This window comes from Passer domesticus, chromosome 1, assembly GCF_036417665.1.
Source record: "Passer domesticus isolate bPasDom1 chromosome 1, bPasDom1.hap1, whole genome shotgun sequence".
Lineage (NCBI taxonomy): Eukaryota > Metazoa > Chordata > Aves > Passeriformes > Passeridae > Passer > Passer domesticus.
The window spans coordinates 72,188,786-72,205,149 of record NC_087474.1 but is presented as its reverse complement, the minus strand read 5'-3'; the positions used below and the strand labels follow the sequence as shown (position 1 = coordinate 72,205,149).

General features: G+C 41.1%; 1 protein-coding gene across 15 annotated transcripts in view; it reads right to left on the bottom strand.

The window, feature by feature from the left end:
• JARID2 (jumonji and AT-rich interaction domain containing 2) overlaps positions 1-16,364 on the bottom strand; it is a 212,241-nt gene that overhangs the window by 41,031 nt on the left and 154,846 nt on the right. For all 15 annotated transcript variants that reach the window (XM_064423613.1, XM_064423669.1, XM_064423578.1 and 12 more), the window contains exon 5: positions 3,549-3,725. In XM_064423613.1, coding sequence (XP_064279683.1) covers positions 3,549-3,702 — 154 coding nt within the window. In that variant the 5' untranslated portion in view covers positions 3,703-3,725. The remainder of the gene's footprint in view (positions 1-3,548; positions 3,726-16,364) is intronic.

Genomic DNA, 16,364 nt, shown 5'->3' with positions numbered 1-16,364 from the left:
CTGTTTTGAAATTTGAGCCCCAAGAGGAAAAAACAAGCATCTATACAATTTTCTCCCCTGCTCATTTCAGGCAAAAGGCATGCAGAGCAGTTTTTATCTCGTCATGTTAACAAAACACAGCACGATCCAGCAAGCGTTTCTGACCCTGTAAGTTTTGCTGGCACATTGAAGCTGAATTACTCCTGCTCAGGACACCAGACTCGCCCTTCATAAAGAAGTTTGGTTACAAATAATGATGGTTAATTCTGTTTTCCTAAAAGTAAATTAGAACTTAATTGTCTGTCTCTGGCATCCAGAGACAACAGGACATTCCCAGGTATGCTAGCCCAGATGTGCACTTCTCTCCGCCCTTGAGCTGCTGTGCTGGTGTGAGAGATATCTAATTCCCCAATCATTCTTCCTGAGAAAATTAGCCAACCATTATTAGAGGAACTGGAGCCTGCTGCATGCAATGTCTAAGTTGTCTACACAACTGTATCTGCTGCTCCTCCTGAGGCACTTTTCCAGCCCACAAGCCCTTTCAAGTAGAGTAATGCCTATCCTCCTGTGCTCCTGAGATGGGACTGATAACCCAACAACTCCCCAGCTCCACCTTCCAGCTCTCTATCACAGCCTGCCTAGCAAAAGACTTGGCACCTGGAAACATTTTTCTTCAGGAGCCTGCAGAGAAAACCTTCCATTGTGCCACAGAATGAAATCAAACTAGAATTTATTTAGTTGCGAGGAATTCAAAGAATTAGGTTTAAAGGAACAAAGACCTAAGCCTACCCTCTTACCTACAACTTGGAATTTCCTCTGAGCAGTGGGGAGATGCTATTTAGACCCAATATCTCCAACATCTCCCCAGAAAGACTTGCACGCTCCCTTTTACACACTCCCATGAATGCACGGGATAAACACTTCTCCTGCCAAACATTTCACTTTGCTCTTTTACGGCTGGATGTGTGTGCAGCACATCAGCAGCACTATGAGAGGAGGGTGAAAAGGCACAGGTAACAATTTGACGCTTTAAATATATCTGTGTAAGCAGTAAGGTTGGAAGGCAACAAGTCAGTTGAGCCAATTATTTCATCTTGTGCCGCAAGCCATGCCACGTGCTATACGTGCTTCCCATTCACACTCAGGCATTCTCGATTGAGTTAGCTCTCCAAAAGGTGGCTCAACAGGCTCAGTTATAACAAATAATTTGGTGTGCAACCTTAATAATACCCCATACTGGTGTCAGAAGAGGATATTGACAAATGACTTCGCCCAGAAAAACTGTTGGCCCCCACTGTGCAGAAAGCAATCATTTGACACTGTCTAATGACATTAATCAAGCTCTGAACTTTTGTTGTTGTATGTCATAGCAAATGCTTAGCATTTTCAGGTCCAAAGTGCTTGCCTAGACATTGTATATTAAAAACAAAAGACTTTAATTCATTAAAAATAGACTCTCACGCTAGATTAAGTTCATTTGCTGCACCCGTCCCTGGTCTGCCTTTGTGTGTGGTCTCATTTAAAACAGACACATAGGAACCAGAACCTACTTCATTCACATGAAACAAAAATACTATTGGCTGTCAACCAACATAACAGACACTGAAGAAAGGGAATACCCCTGGGTAAGGAAATTTTAATTAAAAAAAAAAGAGAGAAGAAGGAAAAAAGGAATTACAATGACGAAGAAGAAGCAGCTGCCTTCTCTGGGAATTCCTGTTTCTTCACCTTTGTCAAAACATCTCACATTGTCTCCTATGTATTTTATAAAGGTCTTTTGCAGCTCTATTAAAGCAGCAGCTTCATTTACACTCTCTCTGATCTATATTGATAAAGATTATGAAGCCATTATATGGCTCATTATGTTTGCCTTTACTTACCCCCAATTAAGATTTCAGGTGTCTCTGGTTCTGAGCTAATTTCAAAGTGGCTGCCATCTGGGACATTCTTATAGAACACCATCAGCTCCTTTTGCAGTGATATATCACATTTTAAACTCTAAGGGAACAGTTCTGTTATGTGCAGCCTCATTTTCCATATGCAGAGTTTTGTGCCTCTTATTTTGGGGGGGTTACTTAGAAATCCTAAGTGCCAAGTTTTGATCTATGGCTGGTAAAGCATTAAAGCTCCTGGTCACAGCTGACAGTTGAATGCCATTAGGCATAACATCCCCTTGCAATTATCCACAAAACATTCACAAAAGGTGAGTTTTGAAGCTTGGGTTTGCAATGAAAACAGATTCAGATGCAGTCATGAAAAAAAATGTGGCATATGTAACAAAGGCACCCTTTATAGCAAACTCCCTTTTGAAAGGCAGAGATGAGGATCAGCACAGTGAAGTAATTGGGATTTACTAATCTCTTCTTTGGAGCAAGGTAGCATGAAAGAACAAACAGAGCAGGCACAGGTCACCTCTCAAAAAATGCACTGTGAAGACACCTTCCTCTCAATCCTCCTACTAAAAGGAGCAGAGCTAAAGGGCCAGTCGCCAAAAGAAAGATTCTCATGGAAAACTAATAGTGAGGAAGGGAACAGAGAGCATAGGCTACATTTTGAAACTATGTCAGACAAAGATAGCACAGTTATGAAACAAGAGCTCCTGCTGGAGCAAGAACCACATCACACGGGATGCTGGCAGGGAAGCATTACAGCAGGCTCAAGAAATTTTCAGCACGGCTTTAAATCTTCCATTATACAGTAGGCAATGTTGCAATATACGTGGATCCATTTTTCAAGATATGGCACAAGGATATTGTGACACAATTACTGTGCAATTAATGCAGCTTTTGCTGATTTGCAGAGAAATAACTGACTTGAAAAAGTTTCTTCCATAAATTTTTTCAATCAACAATATGAATGTGGTATCAACCTACTGCAAGTGCGGTCTCAATACTGCATGAGAGGAATTAAGTGTTGCCCCTGGCATGCGTTTTGATAACACTTATGAATGCTTATATTTAACTTTGATAAAATAAAGTAATTCTAAATTAAGCATCCTTCTCAAAAAAGCCAGAGAGTGTGATGGTGTCTGTATACATACATAAATACATCTCAATGGATCACAGGGTTTTTTCAGGTTGGAAAAGGTTTTGAGATCATTGAATCCAACCATAAACCTAACAAAGCCAAGTTCTACCACTAAAACATCTCCCTCAGTACCACATCTACACAACTTTTAAATACCTTCAGGGATAGTGACTCAACCACTTCCCTGGGCAGACCTGACAACCCTTTCAGTGAAGAAATTCTTCTTAATGCCCAATCTAAACCCTTCCTGGTGTAACTTGCCATTTCCTCTGGTCCTATTGCTTGTCACATGGAGAAGAGACTGACCCTCACGTCAGCATATACATATATGTGTGTATTTATGTGTGTATATAATTCCAGCCCTGCAGCAGTTCTGCCACAGAGTTCAGATTGTCAGAAGAAAGAGGTTAAAGCACAAGATGCTAAAACTGCATCTTACTCCACCACTTCTTCAATCAGACCTAGAAGAACAGACTGAGCACATTCAGCTCACATATTCCTTTACTACGGGGTGCAGGAGAACAGCACTACTTAGGACCTACCTTGCCCATTTGGTACGTGTTTATGCGTTTTTCCTTTCCTAGGGGTTGACTGGCATGATGATGAAGCATTGTTTGTGGCTGTTTTTGTGTCCTCTGTCTCCTCCTCCTCCTCTTCTTCATCCTCATCATCCTGAGAGCTTCCAAAATATACCATGTTGCTGGGCAGGGCTGGAGAACCTGATCATTATAAAGAAACGGCTCATTAGCATCATTATATTCACTTACTGCACTAACCATATTGATCACAACCTACTTCAGTGTCCTCCACAGCAAGGGGAGAGTGGGACTCGGAGCTGGGAGGTCACACCAGTGCATAACTAACTAGAGGGTTTTTATTTATTAGTTTTTACCAACAGGATACACATGGTCTTGAAAAGCAGGGTTCTCCCGCCCTCAAGCACATTCTATTCATACTCCAGACAATCAGTCTTGCTACAAGCCCTAATTAATAACTCTGTGTATTCAGAAAAGGACTAATGCACATGCTTAATTTCAAATGCGTGCTCAAGTGCCTTGCTGAAATCCTAATTCACAACTAGAAGCTCACAGCTTTTCCAAACAGAAGAAAAAAGAGCAAAAAACCAGTCTGCACTGCAGTGGTATTTCTAAGTTATCATCACAATAAAGCATTTGAAGTTCACAATACTTTGCAGACCTCTACAATATAGTACACAATATTTTGCAGAATTCTGCAGTGAGAAACAAAGAGAAAAGTGAAGACATTGAGAAGTTTATTTGCATGGAGGATTCCCGGCAAAAGAGAAAAGAGAGGAAAGGCCTTCTGATTCCCTGTGTGCTCCTCTTGAGGATGCTGCTTCGCATCTCTTGAGCACTTTTCCCGTGATGCTCCCATGATTTTTAAATGTACAAATACAGCTGACAAATAATGGGCACCTTCTCATGAGCTCAGTATCACTTTCTACTTCAACATGAGTCTCCGGTCCATCCCCCAGAGGGACAGGTACCCTAGGAGCCTTCTGGTTATTCCCAAAGAAGAATTTCTTATAAAGAAAGGGAAAAAAGTATAGTCACACATTTAGATAATAGCAACTTCATTTATTTTCCTGTAGCTAAATAAAACAAAAGGACAAAAGAGAACTGGGCTAGAGACCAACACAATGTAGTAGCTATTTGACTGTTGCTTCCTTAGGAAGCACTTCTAGCTTCAAGCTCTTCAGAACTGCAATTCTGTGTTTGGTTTGCTTTTGAGTTGTTGGTGTTGCCACTGCAAACAACTAACTATAGGTTATTTTCTGATTGCATATTTCTGCTTCCACCAGGATTGTATAAAATACTCTTATAACTATAAAAATTACTTTTTAATGAATGAATTACCTAAATATGGCACAAAAACTGGCTTTTCTGCAATGAATCATCCATTCCTAAATATACTGGTTTTGATTCGGATGGAGTTAATTTTCTTCCTAGTAGCTGGAACAGGGCTATGTCTTGGATTTGTGCTGGAAGCAGCGTTCATAACACTGGGATGTTTTAGCCATTGCTGAGCAGTGCTTGCACGGTCTCAGGGTATTTTTTGCCCCTTTTTCCTACTGCCCTACCAGCAAGCAGGCTGGTGTGCACAAGGAGCTAGAGGGGACACCGGCTAACTGGCCAAAGGGATATTCCAGACCACAGGACTGCTCTCAGCGATAAGAGCTGGGGGAAGAAGGAGGAAGGTGAGGACATTCAGTGTTACAGCATTTGTATTCCTGGGTAACCATTTTATGTGGTGGAGTCCTTCATCCTGGGGATGGTTAAACACCTGCCTGCCAAAAGTGCGTAGCAAATGAATTCCTTGTTCTGCTTTGCTTGCAGCTTTGCTTGCCTAATAAAATGCCTTTATCTCAATCCATGAGTTTTCTTACTGAAAACTGACCCTTCCAATTCTCTCCTCCACCCCACTGAAGGCTGAGGCCCCACCTGTAAAGATGTTGGCTTTCAGCCTCTGTAACAGCCCCTTTGGAACTCTGGCTGCCTCAGGGAGAAGCAGAGACTCCTCACCAGCATCCTGTGCTGTGTGTGAGTAGTAGCCCTGGACAGCCAGGATAAACACTACAGCAGCATTGAGGGCATGATGATCCTTCCCCTCTGAAATCGTGCATTCTTCCATCCAACCTAGACAAAAACGTATGGACACATGTGGTTATCCTAGGGAAAAGGGCTTTTGCATGCCACAGTTCTCATGTTTCTATAGACTAATGATCAAATTAAGACTGCTGACATATCTCACAGCATGCAAGCTGTAGCAACTTACAGAAACAAAAAACCTTCATGTTTTTTATGCAAGCCCAGAACTTTCTGGCACAGTCTAAACAATCAAACATAGTAGGTAAGAGGTGCTGAGAGGCACATTAATTCTTCTGCTCATAGGGGAGTTTTAAGTCTCAACAGCAACTAACTAGAAGACTCTAAAATAGTTGCTCCTAAGACAGTGCTGCCTGAAAAATAAGTTCTTTTTTTCTTCCATCTAGGTACCCAAATGTGTAGTATGGATTCAGAAACTGTATGCAAGTGCATCAGTTCTAAGAAGAATCTGAAGTCTGACACCATTGTGCATTAACAAATGGTGGCATAAAAGAACCTTACTGTTTGGAACCCTCAAACTTAGATTCAAACACAGACTGAAATCCCCCTATTATAATTTGAGAAATAGTCAGAAAATTTATCCTTCTGAGACACTAAAATAGGAGTCTAGATATAGTGTCTTCATCTTCCTTGGAATTCCACATCTCTGAGCTTTTTTGGCAGCTGCTTTAAACAGCTACCAACAAAAATGTATCATCTGCAATGCAAATGTTGTTATTACAATAGCAATCTTTTTTTTCCTTCTTAAAGCAGAGAATAAAGTACAGTACTGTGTCAGTCTGTTTAGAAAGGAGAGACAGTCTTACCCAAGTTTGAGAGCAGGCACAAACTTCACCTAACTCCTGGTATTCAATCGCTGTAATCTCAGTGCATAAATCTCCTGTCAGAATGACAGTTTTTAATTCTTTCCAATCGAGAACTACGAACAACAATGGCTAAACTGCATTCCTGGGACAGCTGGGACTGTTTGGGAAGTACATTTCCAGAGAAATTAGACTAGCAACATCCAATAACACAGGAGAGTCCTGCTAACGCTCACTTTATTGATCTAAGTGCTCTGCAATATGAGACCTTGGAGAAAAGCTGGCGTTCAGTCTGGGTCTCCTCCCCTCCTTCCCACCAGCTTTTCCTACATATTTATTAAATTTGACTTGCCAAACAGAAAGAAAGAAAGAAAAAAAAGTCTGGACTTGCACATTTTTGTTCTTTTTAAGCATTGGTATGGATGGAAGACTCTGAAAGAAATTTAAAAGCTCTGAGTTTTCTTGCTTAATTTTTGTATTGGAACTATTTTTATCCTCATCTTTTATAACACTATCCCAGTTCTGGAATAGCCTCAAATAATTTGTTCGCAAATATGTGTTGAACTGGTAAAAATCGCTTTCACTTTAAGCCTATGTAGCTAAACATGTCCAAAAGGCTGAGAAAACACTGGTTTAAAATATTGAAACAGGCTGGCCAAGCTCAAGACATTGCAAATTCCCTTTATGAGCAAACTGAAGGGAAGACATGCCTGTAAGTACACTGTGATTTCATTCAAGCTGAAAGAATGAAAATTATGCTTATTAAACAACACCTAACGTGTGAGTGGTTTATGTGCACTGCTGGTTTACACCAAGCAAAGAGCCAAGCAACCCCCCCTAAGACTTCTCTTATGGAAATGATACTCAGACTTCTCACGACTGATGAAATAATGAAACTCATGCAAATGAAACTGAACTCTGAAGAGTGGAAGCTATGTAATCACTCACCTTTTTTAAATACTGTGTAATAATGATCCCTGTCCTAAATATCCCTCATTCTTTCTGAGATCACATAGGGATGTGTGCATGATGCCACAACCTACCTCTACAGGGGACCGCATTTGTTACTCAAAGCTACTGATTTATATAAATAATATTAAGAAGCATTACTGTAGCTATAAACGTTCTAGACCATTGGAAATCTGAAGAAGAATGTGTGCTCAAGAGCTGATTGGTTTTTCCCAGCTGTAGCAGTTGGTCAAATAAAATCTATTGCCCTTCCTCAAAAATCTGTCTGGTCTTCACTGCAAGTTAAGACCATGGTGGTTTTCCTTACAGACAGACTTTGTTGAGAGATGTTGCTCTCAGGTTACTCCATGTGTAACAGATATTTACCATGAAAATCATGTATGACAGCAAGATGATAAAAGCCCTCCAAAATGGCATGAGAATAAGGAAAACTGCAGGTTTAGCAGACACATCTGTACACACACATTCACAGAACATAGTGTTGTAGGGGCTTCCTTGACATGTAAAATTCACAGATCACTATTCTGCGTGTTTATCTCCTCCTGGACACACTCAGCAACAGAAACCCATGGGGCAGCTATGCTGGTTCCCTCTTGCACATATTTCCCAGCCAGGCAGTAAGAGTAAATAAAGATGACCAATCATCCTCCTCTTCCTCTTGCCTTCCCCAGCATCAAAATGCGATTCTCAAAGCCTACCAGGGTTGATATAAATAATGACATTGGAAATAATAACCAACAGCAAAAAAGAAGAGCTGCAATGCCACGAATAAAGGGCAACATCTGTGCCTGGGAGGTGGTGCCTGCCAGGTCTCAGCACTCTAGGTATACAATTCCCCACTTCCTCACTTTCCATCCCCAAGAAAACAGCAGAAAAATCTCAGAGAGTGAGAGAGAGATTGAGCAAGTGAGAGAGAGTGAGTTACGAGAGCCTGTGGCTGTATTGAATTTTACAAGTCTCCTTCTGTGCTGGGAGCCCCCACATCATGCAGGCAGCTGCTACCATGGGCACTGGAACAGATGAAGGGGGAGCGCAGGGAGCAGCCTTCCAGAGCCTGGGGAAAGCACACAGGCAGCCCTCCACCCCGAGAAACCCATCCTGCCACCCACCCCATTAGCAGGTGCCTGAAAAGCCTGCTCACTCAGCAAATCTGATGGCAGCCTAGAAATTAAATTTTACTCATTTAGAAGACATTTCATGCAAGGAACCATCTAGACTGTTGGTGGCTCTGTGGACATTTTTCTTGGCATCAAAATGGCCTACAGAACATCTGCCTCCATCTGGCCTCTTCTTATTATACCTGTGCCACCTCCTCAACTGTGGCAGTATAATTTTTTTGTGGGGCCATGTGGTGAATCAGATCAGGGAACTGATTCAGATTAAAATCCCAGACTAAGGAAATTAAAGTCCATTAATAAATATTGTAACTGTAATGTAATGTTACAAGCTCTCAAGAAAAGATTTGGAAAATTTCTATGCACTCTTTTTCTTATTGAATGTGTAGCGTAACACATCACCTTATGTTATTAAAGAAAACATTAAATGAAGTATGTTTCCAATCTTGTGTAGGAGCTGCACATTTTACATTGTGTCTTGATGACGTCTAAGCACACAATTCCTAAATGCTTTCCCTCCTGTCCCCTCTACGATAGCTGATTTGTTTTGCAGAAATATTTGCATAAAAGCATATGCTGTCACCAAAGATCTGGATGGGGCAATTGCAACAAATTGGGAAGGAAGGAGAAGCCATGGCAGGAGGAGTAAGCTGTAAGAAAGGCTGTAAAGTGCAGCAGAGCAGAAGGGAGGAACCCAGATGTGCTGGGGCTGGAGAAAGGTGAGCGGCGAGAGGTATGCTAGTGGATGGACACAAGCTGAGGGAGAAATGGGGGACGGGAGATACAGAATGGATTAATTACATGAAACACTAACAAATACAGTAAAGTGGAAAGGACATTGCAGTTAAGGCTGGCTCAATACAAGGCATCCATCTGATAGTGCAGTCAACCTGCTGCCCCGGTCCAGACACGTGCCACTCACCTCTTCCTGCTTAACAAGTCTCACAGCTGAGAGCAGAAAAGCCATGACCAAAGTCAGGCAGCAACCTGGAGGGAACTTCCTAGCCCTCTTCCCCTCCTCCAAAAAGGGAAAGGCCAAATCGCTAAAGCTGGACCTCATAGTGAGATTCTGAAAGCCTAAGAAATTTTCCATGTCTGACTAAGAGATTGCAAGCCACACAGAAAGTTTGGACAGCCGACACAACCCCAGGTACCCTCTCCTCACCAGTACGAGAGCTCCTAGGATCAGAGACTACTGCATGTAGCAAATTTTGAGAACATCACTACTGATGAGTTGTTTTTTTAAAAATCACTCATCAAGGTTACAATGAGCTATGAATTATTACAAAAAGGGAAGACAGCTCTTTTAAAAATTAGATTTAAGTATGTTGGGCAACTGCTTCCATCAGTACCTTCAGTTTCATTATTAGAATTTTCTTTTGAGTATTTTGCCTTCCCTCCTATTGTGAGATCAACACAAAAGAAAGCCTAACTATATAGGAAAAAATGATTACCACAACTACCCACTAAGTGTGGCCTAACGCATATGAAAGAATGACAAATGTATTTCATGCCCTCTTTTACAATAATTTGGTGCTTATACAATAATAAGTATGAAGCGAAATATATGGGGTTTAAGTCATGGTGATGCTTTTAGCAATTTTCTAGGAAAGATGTCACCCTTTGCATGTATAAAATTCAGGCTCACTACTAACAGGAGTCAGAATTGATGCTTTTGCAGCCTCTACATACAGATGTGTTGACCTCAGCTGCAAGTGCCTGATTAATAGAATAAACTATACTCTTTTTCAGCCATTTTATTTGACTAATGAGGTTATTACTACTTCTTTTTTTTTCTTGTTTGACAAATGTGTAGTTCTCTCTCCTAAATTACAGTTATGTTTTGTTTCTCATTAAATTACATTAACTTTTGTCTTGCACTAGCTAAACATGTTTAAAAAACCCTCTGAATTTGGATCTGAAGAGTGGAATCAGAAGTATGGAAAGTGCATGTGCTTTGCCAAAAATACTATTTCATTACTCTTCAGAATTAGCTGGCAGTGCTTCTGCAGTATTTACTGAAGTACAAACCAAATGTTTTCATCTGGACAGGATTCAAACCCTGGTATGTTACAACCACAACAAAAATCATCTCAGTCCAAAAGCCTTCTCTGTAATTTGGGCTGTGGTTTCTGCAAAACTGGATGATTCTTCTCCATGAATTATTTACACCAACTCCCCCTCTAGCTCCTCTGGTTTTTTCCCTCCTAACAATTAAACACAACCCAGATGTGCTTTGGAAAAATCTTAAAACAATTTAAAACATTAGAATGATTTACACACAGGGCAGGTCAAGGTATGTGGGACTTCAGCCCACTCCAAAAAAGCACTTGGCTTGCCAAGCCCCACAGTGAGCCATGTCCAGAGGTTTGGCTCCTCCTCTGACACACAGCCCTATTTTGTGGCTGTAAGCAGGTGGAAAAACCTTGCCTCTCAAATGCTCCTGATGTGCTGGCACCTCAATGCTTAACTTTTATGGTCTGCTTCTCTTTTTTAATATGTCCCACTTACTATGTTTTGGCAGGACAATGCCAAATCCCTGAAGTGCAAATATATGTAATTTATGCCTGCACCTTATGGTTGTTTTACCAAGCCAGGCTAAAGGAGCCCAAATTACATAAACTCTATAGGAAAGAACAATTGTACTTCACTTGTCTGACTCCACCTGCAGGAACAGTCCCAGAGGGAGCTTCCTAGTGCCTGAGTGAGAGGGAGGAAAAGGCCATCTCAAATACAGAAATAAAACTGAGCTCCAACTCCTCCCTCTGCTGCCATTGTTCGAATCACAAGGTGCCTGGTGCTACAGCTAATTTATTGACCAGTGTAGCAACATAACTCCCATTTTCTTCTCAGTCTGTTCTTTGAAGTAGTAGGGTTAAACCCAAAAGCTTGAAGAAAATTTTTCCTTTTCTAGGGAAATGGGGCAAGGGTGGGGAAATGCGTGAGTCTACGGGAAAAAACCAGAAAGTCTACTTTCCGAACTTAGCAAAACACTCCAGAATAACAGAGTACCAAAATGAAAAATGAAATAAAACAAACAAACAAACAAAGGAGTGCTTCTTACATCTACAATTCTTACCTGACAATCTCAAAGCAATTAACTCCACCAGCCTGATTGGATTTTACAGTGAACTTCAAAACCAACCCTTTCCATGTGCACTTCAACCCCCAACTTTATGTTCCCTCCCACCAAGAACAAAACTAGTATGGAAGTTTCAAACCACCGTGATGACATTCCCAACAAGCTACCAGGCTGTGTTTCATACCCAAGAGATCCTGGGTCCCATCCCTAGCATAAAACCAGTTATTTGGATAACACTGAAGCTCTGGTATATTCACGGCCTAGAGAAGCAGGCTCAGAGGTTTTTGGCTGGGATGAAGGGCAGGAATTGCCTTTACATTGCCCCCTGGGCAGTGAGGCTTTGAATTGCTGCTGCCATCACAGCACTCAGATTTTATGCCAGCAGCTCATCCATAATCAACATCCAGCTATGTCGACACCTATATACAGAGTTAAATATTTATCCTCATTTTACAAAATACTAAACAGCTTGCTGAGGGACTCGGACTGAATCTGTGGCAAATACAAGAGCTACACCTCAAGATCAGTCTCCCATTTAAACCAGTTAACTGCATCTTTTGGCTTTTTGCAGGGGTAGATATTGGAACTGTTAACATCAGAAAGGGCCCAAAAACTGGAAGAGCAAGAAAAAGCTTTCCTTCAGCTGTAGTACTACCCACAGGATACTCTATCTTACTTCAGCACCTCTTCCCACCCCTTAAATCTCCCAGCAGGCACACACTGACATGAAATTGCACCTTCCACTGGATGCCTGGAGTTTGGCACTCCAGCAGCACTCTGTTCCCCTGGGAAGGGATAATCCATGGCAGAGGTCACCAGGCTCTCTTCTCTCTCTATACTTCACGCCAGTGATGCTCACTCAGAGACTGTGTAACCGCTTCTCGCTGCCAATACTCTTGTCCTAAACCACCATAAGAGTTACTTAGTAGCTCATATTCCATAGGTGGCCTAAATGGTTTCATATATGAGAAACAGCTTATATTCTACACTTCAATGTTACTCCTTACTTTAAAACAGAACTTAGAAATGTTGAAGTTACAATTACTAAATGCAAACTTATTTTTATTAAGTGGTTTGTGCCTTTGAAATTCAACATCCTAAAGTTTATTCTTGAATTTTCAATCCATTCTAAAATACTCGTTTCAAATGCTAAATGATATAATAACAAAATCAGTAAATTTTTTTCTTCCAGTATTTTAAACAAACTATTGTGTGTCTGCATGGTTTAATATTATTTTGGAATTATAAAACCTAACCCAGACTGCAAAGAAGCTCATACTTTTGGACAGAGTCAGCATTTCATTGCTTTGCTTCCAGCCTAACCAAGTTGCAGTGCTATTCAATCTGCTCACTGTGATGTGGTGATCAAGTCTCCACGGTGCCAAAGGCTGGTGCTTCAAGAATGTGACTGATGCAAGGCAGCAGCTCTCCAAGTACAGCACACGTTGACTACAGAGCCTACTGACACCAAACTAACAAGCAAACACACCTTTTGCCTTGCTGAAAAGATGGGAAAACTAAAAGTTGTTTTCTAACATGCCCAAGATTAAGAACTCCCAAGTTTTGGTTCTGGGGGCTCTCCCACTGTAATCAGAAATCTCTGCAGGTATGAACTGACACAGTCAACTTCTCCTATCAAGACACAGAAAAAGAAGACTCAGATCAAAGGCCCCTGATCCTTTTTACCAGCCAAATACAGTTGTTTAAAAGAATAAAAAGCCTGTTTAAGATCACACTGTACTAAAAGCTACAAGTTACTGAACTTCAGACAAACATGCACATTTCAAACAAATATTTCACATAGTGAAATTTTCTGTTTTGATTTTGCCCAATTGTAATAAATCATCAGATTATTAAGTTAGCACAGCACTCAAAGAAAAAGAACAATCACACGTTTTTCAGAATAGAAGAGCCTGAAAACTCAATTTGTGAGATCTCAATTAAACCATTTTTATTTAGGAATCCCTGAAATTCTCTAGCATGTAACTCCCAGAGGCTCAGCTTAATTAGAAAATTGATCATGGGAAAACTTCTTAAAATGTACTCTCCTAATCACAGCCTTCCTGTTATCACCTTTTGCCAAAGATCTATTGCTCACAGGGAATTGTTTCTCCTTCCTCCTTTAGCTTGATATTTGACTCATAATATTTTAACCTGTAAATAATTACAGAGAGCAGAGGTAACTTAAATGCAGTGTAACAGAAGCTATTAAGAAAAATATGATCAGAGGCAGAAAACACAGTAAAAGTGAGAGCTGTTGTACAACCACACGGAGATGACACACTCGTATCTACACGCTGCTGAAAGATACTAATTATGCCTCTGGCAAAGGGCATACAGGCTCCTTCAAAGAAGCTATTTAAAGATAAGAATACTGCAGACAAACACTTCAGAGATATCTGTACTATTCCCCTCCTTGTGTTGAAAATTCTAGGTCACAATTTAATAAAATTTTAAAAAACCACAACCTTTTTAAAAGGAGGATTTAAAAATAAGAAAAAGCAGAGGAGCCTTGCCAAGTTTGGTCAGTCTAGAAATGCATTCCAAGTCTCAGATATTCATCAACTGTTACAGCTTTTTCATTGTGCTCCACTTACCTTTTAAGAAGTAATTAGTACAGAGTATTATCAAATCAAGAGTTTGAAAAACAAACTAATTAAAATATGTCTAAAGCCTTTGTGTTCTGGATAATGAAACCAAGCAGGTCATCTTGGTTAAATTACTTCCCTTTGAAATTACAGGGTGTTAATGGAGTGGGGGAAGTTAAAATTATTTGAATCATTCAATTTTCTTACACACAGCAAGACAGGTAAATGGGACTTCTTCTCCTAAGTATGGGATGTTATGCATGTCAAGGGCCTTTCTTCCACACTGCAGCATGATAGTATTGCTCCTTCACCAACAGAATTCAGCTGCTCCCACTCAAAATAAACCCCACAAGAACAATGAAAAGTGAGCCTGTAGTGGTGACAATGCTTAAATTTCTCTGTTTAAAAAACAGAAAATGAAAGTACACATTGGCATGTAAATTCATGGTGGAATTCAGTCCAAGGTTGGACTTGGTGATATTGAAGGTGTTTTCCACCCTTAGTGACTCATGATTCTATGGTGTGGCAAATTTGCACTGTGCTTCTGACACCACTGCTGGGAGTGGTGGAACAAGGGCAGAGAAGACCACTGAGCTGCAATTCCCACCAATCCTGGGATAGACTCCTTTGCCCAAAAAAAGGTTTTGATCATGAATCCAGGGATTATATCACTAAATCATTTTGAGGGACTAGGATCTCAGATAGTCCTAACTTCTTTAATTAAACAAACACAGGGATTTACTGGCCTGGATCTTACTACTACTACACTTAAGATTTTCGAAGTGCTGAACTTCAGCCCTGTGAGTGCTCTTATTTCCATGCAATTGCATGTTGCATTTCATGGTGAAAGCACAAAGAGCCATGGCTGAACACATACAGCTGGACAGAAGTCAGAACAGCCACCTGTCCCACCATGCAAGCAATTCTGAAACCCTCAATACTGCAATAAATAATAGCATGGAGGTTTTCAACCAAAATAACCCCTTCCAAAAAATCCTAAGTCTTCCTTCCCTGTGCAGGGTCTGTGTAAGCTGCTGGCTCTTCCCCCTCCAGGCTCACTAGGCAGCACCAGAAGAGTAGCACCAAACAGCCTCCCAGTGCCCTGAAGAGTCACTTGTGGGACCTTTCTGGAGCTGGATGTGCCTGCATGCTGCTACAAGAACTCCCTACCAGCATATTAACAACCAGCTTCCATCTCCTTGTTTTGAAATGGACACATCAAAAGAGACAACCACCTGCAGCTAAAGATTCCCAGAGGCCAAATGGACACAACCTCAGGCAGCCAGGACCTCTTGAAGGACACAGCAGTTGAGGCACAGAAGCCAGAACCATGCTAATAATACAAGTCTGAACGACCCACTCCTCCCTCCAAGCCACAGCACTCTCCTGCTCCTCCACAGAGAAGCACCAAGGCAGCAGGTGTCCAAGAAGATTCTCCTGCCTCTTTTTAACTGGTTCTTTTCATGTTTTATACAGGGGTGATGCAGTAATAGGCTTGCAGGGGTGCTGAAACACAAAGCTGACAGCTTTCCCTTTCACAGTTTTTCTTCAGACTGTTTAAGCAGACCAAGAACATGCCATGTGTGGCACTCAGAGCAGACTCTCCCTCGTGGTTTTTAACATAATGGTAATTGTGATCTTGCTCTATGAATGCATGTGTTGTCAGAAATGTTCGAGTACTCCTGCATACTGAAGAAATTAGGAATGAATTGCAAGTCCTTAATTGACAGTACAAAACATCAATTATGCCACAGATGAATAACAAAGGAGAAAATTACAGGTGCAAGAGCTAAACACCCATTGATTTAAATAAAAAAATAAAAAAACCCAACAACCTGAAGCACTGGAATAGGACTAAAGTACCCGTGCTTCCCATTTGCATTGTTAAACCAGAACACTAAGAGAATGCTAAGAGAGTAGGAAATAAAAGTGGGGATAAGTGACACCCCCACACAGGTTGCCTTTCTGTAAGTGCAAGTGCCTTCAAAGCTATAAACAGCACATGCTTAGTTAGCAAGCAGTGGAAACAAGTGTGTGAATGCAGCCATGTGTGCTCACACACAGACACACAGAACCCCCCTGTGACTCTTCCCACCAACAACTGTGGCAGTTGGCCCAGATCACAGCAGTGACAGGCTGCCAACAGACTGACCAACCTCACGGCACACTAAATT